At 41.9% G+C, this 9487-nt stretch overlaps 1 protein-coding gene across 1 annotated transcript; it reads right to left on the reverse strand.

Moving 5' to 3' along the window:
• Window positions 1–2150: 2150 nt before the first annotated feature.
• Window positions 2151–5345, reverse strand: PRSS23 (protease, serine, 23). Its single transcript, XM_009323446.1, has one exon. The coding sequence runs from the start codon at window positions 5333–5335 to the stop codon at window positions 4217–4219; it is 1119 nt and encodes a 372-aa protein (XP_009321721.1). The 5' UTR covers window positions 5336–5345; the 3' UTR covers window positions 2151–4216.
• Between the last annotated feature and the right edge of the window lie 4142 nt (window positions 5346–9487).

Genomic DNA, 9487 nt, shown 5'->3' on the forward strand with positions numbered 1-9487 from the left:
GTCTCTTCTCTTCTCTTGTTTAATCATTTACCTATAGAAGCCCATGCTACCTTTAACAGCAGGCACAATGCACGTGCAACCTAATAGTCACCGTGTGAGATAGGAAAAAACATCTGGGTGGAAAAGATCAAGTTCCTAATCCTAATGTCACCAATGTGTGCTTTTCCTGTGTACCTATAGACAAGTCACAGCCTAAACTTCTCATATGTGCTGCACACCGACTTCAGATTTGGTATTTGTGTAGTCATTTTAAGAGGCTTAATTTTCCTCAGCTCATTAGTTTTTCTTCTATACCTGGTAGAACAGGGAATGGAAATGAACAGTATTACTCATAAAAATCCTACACACATGCACATCCATACAAGTGCATACATACACAGCAGCCGACTCACTAGGAATCTTGCTCCTGTGACACAAATCATATTGCCCTTTCACTCTTTGCTGCTCTTCTCTGTCCACGCTTCCTTTTTACTCCAGGAAAGCAAAGTTTTTACCCACCCATCATACTTTATCCACTCTTTGAAAGCTTCTCTTCTCAAGGCCTGTGCATATTGCGTTGGCACGCTACCAAAACCCGCTAACAAATGGCAGATTAAGTGGAAACACGGAAAAGAATTTCAAGCATGTATTATACTTGCTTGGAGTTCAGCGTGCAACTTTTAAGACAAGGGCTGCCCTCTAAACAGGCAGGCCTGGGAATGCAGTTGCAAAACAATTAATTACAGTTGCAAGGAAAATACCTTTCATCTGAGAAAGAAACTTGGTGATATTCTGCAGTCTTCAGTAGGCTAAGTTCACTGTGTGCTCTGGAAGAGCTCTGCGTGGTCTCTGCTTCCTCGAGACCTCAGTTTCCATCTCCAGCACTGTTCTCTGAGAGAGTTATATCATATTAACTAGAATTTTTCTTACGTCATTCTCTTAAAGATGCAGGAGCAGAAGACTGTAATCTTTTCCATTCACAACCAAAACAGCCCCTCTATACCCATCTGCTGTTCTGCCTTCAGATATGAGAGCAATGAGGCACTCGAGTCAATTCTGCAGATTATCGGCAGTCATGATCAGCTGGACAATGACATTTCTAGCGTCGTGCCTGTATACAGTTTAGTTACTTGTGTTTCCTTGAGGAACTATGTTGGCTGCATGACTATCTTTCTCATGGTTTAAAGGTCTGGTTTTAAAAAAGCCCTGTTTACAGCATCAAAGCAAATATACTCAGAATGCAAATTCCAAACCTGCCTAGCAATGGCTCAACCCCACTCTGAACAAATACGCTGGCAAAATCACCAACTCGGGTGGGTGCAGGTGAAACAATGTTGAGCTTTAGCACAACAACTCTGCCCACATTATCTGAGATTTCCTTTTCTTTCAAAAAATAATCTGGAATGTTTGCATAGGGTGTACAGTAGAAGGAGACTCTCCCCCCCTCCCCGATTACACTAAACTTGCTGCATACTTTTTTTTAAAAAAAAAACAACTCCACCCTGCCAGTCACCTTGAGAGAATGAAAGATCTCATTCTGAGAGATCTACAGTCCAACAAAGCAGTTCCATTCATAGGGCCATTGAATGGGAAATATGTCCCATAAGCCAGGACTGATGTTCTCAAGCCCACATGACACAGCGTGCACATCCAGAAATCAGGAAAGGTGTATGGGCAGCAATTCCCAAATCAAAAAGTAGAACATTTCTGCACTCTAGTGTTCCTCAAAAAACGGTGGGTCGCACTGCTGGCTTCAAAGGAACTTTTTTCTTACTGCATCAACTAAAAGAAAAAGAAGATGGACCTGATTTATGACCTTATACTGACTGGTTCAAAAACCTCCATAGTTTATCGACCCTAAAGTTAATAAAAACAATGTGACTCTTTAGTCTAATAGGTTGTTTTCAGCTTTAACTAATCTGAGCTCATGACTGGCTTTGGAACTGCAAGAATTATATGAAAGCTAAGATTGATTATTACTGTCCAAAGACACAGAGTAATTAAGCCTACTGAAAAAAGAAAAATTACTTCTGTAAGAGGTGGGGACAGAAGAAAACTGAAGGAAAATAAACAGCATTGAGGATGTTCTGTATCTGAATGTCCTTCCAAATAAGTAACTGAAACGAGATTGAAAGTGCAACCCAAGTATAGGACAAATACAAGAATGTCTGCATTGAAATTCCATAACTTTTCTTTATTCACTGTGATACATTCAAACAAAAGTGCTCCAGATAACAGCCATAAAGTAAAGGAAATTAAAATAAAAAGGCAGAAAAAGACCATCAGATACATATGCTGAATATTCATACATCAAAGCATTAGTAACTGCTTGTATCTGAGTGCACCAAAAGCCCACATGAGGGTCCATGTTTTTGTACGCTGCACCTATAAAAATAATAATCATAGGCAGCTCTAGCAAAAAATGGTTTTTTTTAGAGCCAAAGCCATCACAAAGATAAAGCACCATCAGGCATATGTTTACAAATGCCATTGTAATTAGTAGAGTGTAAGAAAGGTTTAGCTGAATTAACATTTCTCTCGTATAGCACAGGGAAGCTCTGCTTAGATTCATTCCTTCCCAGCTCTGCCATTTCACACCAGAGACTTTTGCATTTGCCCCACAACACCAAGCGCCACGGGCAACTTGGTAAGCTTTAGGAGACAGTGAGAGATGGATGGAAGAGAAACTGGAACCAGAGCCAGTGTCTATCCTCCTATTTAAAAAAATAATATTGGCATGGCAGCATGTACTTAACCATGTTACTGCAATACAGTGGCACAATCCACCTGAGAAACACTGTTTGAACAGACCATATTGACTTCCCAGCACTGTTTGCTGAGCTACAAGTATTTGTCTGTGCTGATTTTACCTATAAAAGACAGTTCTTGTTTTGAACTCCAATTCTGCTATAGTAAAAATGTAAGTCACTGTTATCTATAAGAGACAGCAGAGCATCACTTCATAGCAAACTCAGATTACATCCTAGAATGTGGCTCTATTCCAGCTGCAGAATTACTGAACTGTGCATTTGCCAAAAATTATTTGTAACTCAACAATTTGATGGGGAGGAGGATTCCTGTCCCAAACAACACAAGAAACGGAAGTCAAGATGCCATACAAATTACACTGTCAAAGGGATACAATAGAGAGACACTTATAAATCTAGGGTCCCTCCACCCGGTGTATTTTTAGGTAGAACAGCATGGATGTTCGCAAAAAGAGGGAAAACTCAGTAGAACCCTTGCCCTGCTCTCCCCTTCCCCTGCTTTGCAGGCAGCAATTCAGATGGCCAGCAAGACCAAAGACAGGCTTCCCCTCTGAAAATCTGAGTTGCTGACATGAGATTTTCCTTAAAAGATCCAAGTAGGTCGTAACAGAAAACAAGCCTCTGTCCCCATATGCTTTCTATAATAGCATATTCATAGGGATCCTGTTAGGTGTAAGGCTATGCCCCAGCTGCTATAAAGATTTAAGCCCGTGTATGATTTGTGTTTCCCAAAGCAGGATGCAATGGCACTGCTCATATGACCAACATCATCTTCACAGTCAAGTCCTTACAACATCAAGGTCTGTTTGCTCAAAAAGCATTTTTCTTAACTATGTTACTAATAAAGTCTCAAATCACTCAGGCTGAAAAGAAGGTTGGAAGTGTTATGCAGTTATTTACCCTTCACGCTATTTGTGTGGCACCATTCATCTCCCACAGCGCATGCCTTGCCCTTTTCACACTCCCTTTCTCATGCAGGAACACAAAGCTGTAATGTTTGGGTTGCAAACACCATTAAAAGCCCCTCTTCAGCCCCCAACAGCATAGAAATATTTTCTTTTAAAAGTTCAGATCAAAGCATTTCTACTAATCCTAGGATTTATTAAAACAAACATTGTAGGCATGAGATAGTCAACAGCGTCCCTTTTATAAGATTCTTTGGAGACGGTTCTGATTTCGTACTGTTTACTGATCCGCCCCTAATTAATCTTCAGTTGCTCAGCTGCAAATTCAGCAAGTCCACCTGCTCCTTCCCCACCCAGCAGACGTTCCTTTCTCCCCAGTTTCGAGCTGTAATGACAGCACCACACAGCCCCTGTCCTGAGAACATGGTGGCGTGCTTGAAAAGCTATATATCACATCCCAATGTTACAAGATCGTATCACACACATTTGCAGCAGAAGTCTAGCCTTTCCTCAGATGAGTAATTAAAACCAGTCATTAAGTGCTTTCAAGGAGTTTCATTGTCTTTATCCTTCCCTGCAGTCAAGGTAGTTGCCTTTGATCCAGTAACAGATCTGTGCATATTTGAGGGGTGTGATGCGAACAGCTACATTGAAATCCTGTGGGGTGCCATTCATGTCCACCCACTGATGGCCTGAAAATATTCCAATAATTTTACGCTCCCATTTGTGATTCTGCCTCTTCCACATCCTCACGTACACCCCAGACCCACTCGCACCCGGCTGGGCATCGCACTGCTGGTACAACAGGTCATACGTTTCATCTTTGACATCACAGAAACGGTAAACCAGGTTTCCCGGACGATCGTTGTCGTAACCAGAGAAGTGAATCCTCCCTCCAGGCAAGTGCCTTGCTGGTGGGCTCACACCTATCTTCATAAACTTTCTTTTATGAGGCTTCTTGAGCTCCAGCAGGGCATAGTCATAATCCATGCCAATGTCATTGGCATTGCCTTTGATCCATCCTTTGGGGACATGTGTCCGTTTCACTCGAATCCACTGGAATTTCATTTTCTCAGGCATTGCTGAGTTGGTGATATTGGCCCCTTTGCTGCCATCTTTCAGTTTGGGCTTTAGGAACCCCACCCGCAGTTTCTGAGCTCCTTTGACGTAACTCTTGCCATCATGGATACAATGAGCGGCAGTAAGAACATGCTTTTCAGCCACTAGCGTCCCTGTGCAACCTGTAGATAGCTTCACCGATGTGGAGAATGGGTAATTCAACAAGAAGTCTTTCCCAAAAATGCTAAACCTGCTGTCATAGCCATAGATCTGCCTCTTAGTTCGAGACTTGCCTCGAGACCCATCACCGCTGTTGCTCAGAATATATATGCCCACTTCAGTTTCAGTGAGGCTACCATTAGCGTACAAGGTTTCATAGGACAGGTAGTTCTTTACTTCTTCGTAAGTTGGCAGCGGAGAACTTTTGTGGCATGCTGGGCCACAGGGAGATACTACTTCCAGTTTGGCTTCAGCATCAAACTGCGGTTTGTCCAAGTTAAGGGTAGACTGTGGCAGGATAACTGGAACTCTGTAAGATGGCCAAGTTGGCTTCCAGTGAGAACTGGAGGGCACCACATCTTTAGCAGCACACAAAAGGAGGATTAAAGTGGACAAGCCTGCCATTCTGAATGCCGGTCTCTGGAAAGCAAAAGAAAGTCCAGTTACTCACCCAAACATGTTGCATGATTAATCTACCTTGCTAAGTAATGGCTTGCTAACCAAGTATAATATAATAAGTATAATATAATAAAGGTCAAGCGATTTGAATGGAGCTAACTATCATTAGGTTCTTCAGGCTTCTCAGCGTTAAACTAATACCTTAATGTGTATCCTAAATCGTGTCCCAGGTTAACACTGAAACACAGGGCATTTAACCCTTAGATGTGCTGAGCCACCAACTCCCAGTTGACATCAGTGGGAAGTTACAGTATTTGTCCTCACACGGTGTAAAGAAAATTCAGACTCTGTGTAAATCCCTGCATTCATAAACCATGGTTCCTGCAAAGAGTAAATGTGTCTTACTTCAGCTAGATTACAGCATTCTCTGAAACCTCCCACCTACTCTCTGACTCCACTGAGAGAGCTCCTTAAATCACCTCACACCCTTTGCTGTCTTAGCCAGAGACATCAAGCTGATGGTAGGAACAGGCAGGTGGACAAAGAAGGTAACCTGAACAGGAGCTGGGTTGCAGAACATGACCGCATGGGAGACTTGCCCCCCCTTGCAACTCATCCCAGAGGAAGGTTTCTGCTCCACGTAGCATTCACTGTCCCCTAGGCTTACATGAGAAAGGGTGATGTGATTACATGAGTGCAGCTAAGGAAGTAAGTTTACAATTCTTGAGGGAATTTTCAGTTAACATACTGGCTTATTCCTTTATAAACTCAATTAATTAGAAATGCAAACCAACCCCCTCTGAGCACAGGGAGGCAAATGGGACTGTAAATGTGTTTATGAACTACAGGCAGATTGCCTCAGACTGCAGAGAACAGCGTGCACTAGTACTGTGTCAAGAAAATGTGTAACTTTAGCTTATTTGAAAATTAGCCATACAGCTGAATCGCTGCAGGAGGCATTGCGCCCTGGGCAGGAAGGCAGGCAGGATCTCCCTCATACAAAGATTATTCAAACAAAACTTCACAATTATGTTGAGCTTACACATATTTAAAACCCTGCTGAGGTTACACTGATCACAACTGCAGGATCATTCCTGAAATACCTCAAACGAGTAAACCAAAGCAAATCACACAGGAGATGACCACAGCTATCTACGAATAAAAAAGAAAAATCCTTGTCTCCGACACTTTTTGTAGGAATACTCCATCCCTAAGCTGCACCAAAAAAGACTTCAGAAGCTACGAACTGCTAAAGTCCGAAGGTGTCCTACTCAAATATTGGGCCTGGATTCTTCCATTGTTGGTAGCATCCTCTTTGGGAACGGAGGCTATAATTAAAGCACACAATGTTCAAAGTATCTATTGACTCATGCAGGATATCAAAACATTTTCATTCCAAAAAACAGATGTAGATGAACAGAGCTGATGCTACTGATGCCCACAGAGGCAGGTACTGACTCTTCCAGAAGTGGCCAGACATTCTGTTGGTAATTTTTTCATCAACAAACAGGACATCTTTAAAGGGATGTATTTTTTTCTAGAAGGGCTAAGCTCTACAGAATGTGTTGTTTTATACCTAACGGGCAAGTCATGCTGGAAAATACAGGTCAATTTAAACGTGAAGCAGAATTGCGTAATTTTGGATGTCCCAAAATTGGAAAATACTTGCTTATGTATTCAATGAAAACCATCGGCTCCTCTGGCTCCTTCCATGGCAGAGATTAATATTTGATGTGGCTGGGTTTTGCAAGCTATCAAATGAGATAGTCTCACATTGGTACGAGGATGGCCCAGGGAACACGCGCTGTACATCAAATATACTTGTTGTGTAATAGTGATTAGGAAAACAGAAAAAGAAGGTAAAAGGGACAAATGATACCACTCCATCCCCACAAAGACAATATACATTAGCATGTCAGCTGTTAACTGTCCTACTTGTGACAGTGAAGGCTGTATGCAGAAATGTTTACTGGTCTCCCAGTTAGAAACCAAGAACAGATGAAAGCACAGTTATGCTGTGCATCAGGTAGCAGATACCAATATTAAGAGCATGTATTTATAAGCAGTCTGCTCTCATCTGCTTCACACCAAAGTTATTCCCACAAATTACATTTGACGCTTTCCTGATAGATGGAATCTCTGTCTAAATTGCACCACTCACGCCACTTCTTGGATCTAAAAATCACTCATGCTAACTGAGCCAATGCTGGTCTTTGGCTGGTTTATTTAGCTGGCAGGGGAAAATTAGAAGTGTCTTGTCAGTTGTTATTTGCACAAACAGCAAGATTTGTGCCCGTCAGCGCAGCGACTTGATGAAAGGACTGCATGCCCAACAGCTTCTCTGCTTCCTCCAAGAGCATCATCGGGGCTGAGAAGAGAAATTACCTCTCCCTGCAACCTGCCCTGCCTCATCTCCCTGCCATCACCACTGCAGCAACGCCAACACTTTCCAAGGCAGTTTTAGACAGCAGAGGGCAGCCGCTCAATGAACAGAACAAGACAGGAGCTGGGACTCAAGTTGGTCCCCGAAAAAGGTTTCAGAAGATCGTATCTGTGCCTGTGCTGTGCTCTGTAAAGCAGCACTTACTCCACTTCATGTCTCTGAGCAAGGCTTTCCACACCCCTCCCCTGCTGCCTCTGTGCTATGATCACATTGCAGCTATATGCGATAAAAAAGCCTTTTCATCAGTTACAGAATCTATTATTTAAAATGTTATTAAAACCTAACAATAAAATACAGTTGTGAGTTTATATGTGACCATAGAAGCTAAACAGTGCTCACAAACCAAGGCATTTACTGAAGTCTTTGTAATTATGTCTTATCTGGAGACATAACTGGTACTAAATCAGTTCTGGGCTGCAATAAATAGAATAAATATGTCTTATTTGTAACAAGATGCCGAATTAGTGCATAATACCTCTTTCTGTGTAGATTCTTCCTCTTTAAAAAATAAAATGGTTAAGTAGAAAAATGAAGGAATTTAAAAAGTAGTCTAAATTTAAAGAGAGACCAACTAGTTAGCCTCTTCTTTCTTTTTCCTTTCTCTTTTCCTTTTTGTTTGAAACAAAACCAAAAAGCTAAAAAAAACCCAGGGTTAACGCTCTCTACGTTCAGCTACTTACTTGTGGGTGACCTGAAAGATGTTCTCAAACAGAATAAACTGGTAAGAAGCAAGTACTTGGTGAAGTATCACGGCTATCACAAAACGATACTGAATGAATTACGACGTGCTGCTCTACTGTAGTACTGCTCTTCTGTTTCTATTTAAACTGTGTCATAAACTCAATCCACCCTTTGACTCAGTACAAAGCCCTGCTCTGATATCCAGCCTAGGAACCCCCTAGAAAGCGGTTTGTACATAATCACACTTGCTAATGGCATTAAAATTTAGAGAATGGAAACAGTGACAGCTACCCCGGGGCTCCCCACGCCGCTAAAACACTTTACAGACACATTTCCCTGCCTGCTATGGGCATTCACGCCTTAAGATAGATGTTGGTGAAAGAGAACTGCCTTGTTCAGGACGGACATGAATCATTTTCTAATAAGCAAGTAATTTTTCTGGAAGAGTTCACTACTTCGGGGTGGTTCTTTTAATAGATGGTTAAATAACAATAAATCTTGGAACATACAGTATGGAAGCCCGTGAAGTGAACAGTCTCCATTACATTTTGAAATGAAGAAAGTTTTTCCACAGAGCTGGAAGCCAGAATGACAAAAAAAACGTGGCAAAAAAAAAAAAGAAGAAAGAAAACCAAGAGTAAGACAGAAGAATCTGCCTCAAACCAAATTATAAAGGTGAACTAAATCACCGTCACTGCCATGCCAAAATACCTCGGCTGCTTTTCTTAGTCACAGAACTTGTTAAAACGCAGCAAAAATAATTGAGTTGCGCTTTAAGAATTACAGAAGCCTTACTGCCATTAAAATCTACCATCTCTATTAGCCTGCCTGCGATGCTGAGGGTGGTGTGAGAGTCACACTGCCTTACCCGCTAGACTGAGGGCTGCAAGAAGCGATGTCTCAGAAAACCTGAAACGAACTTTGATACTGGCAGGCCAAGGGTGTCTGTTAACATATACAACGGGTGCAGCGGGTATTCTGACATGTGTGTCAGTGACACACACATACAGAGGAAGGGATCATATTATGTGCTC

The sequence above is a fragment of the Pygoscelis adeliae genome, unplaced genomic scaffold (genome assembly GCF_000699105.1).
Source record: "Pygoscelis adeliae isolate BGI_AS28 unplaced genomic scaffold, ASM69910v1 Scaffold84, whole genome shotgun sequence".
NCBI lineage: Eukaryota > Metazoa > Chordata > Aves > Sphenisciformes > Spheniscidae > Pygoscelis > Pygoscelis adeliae.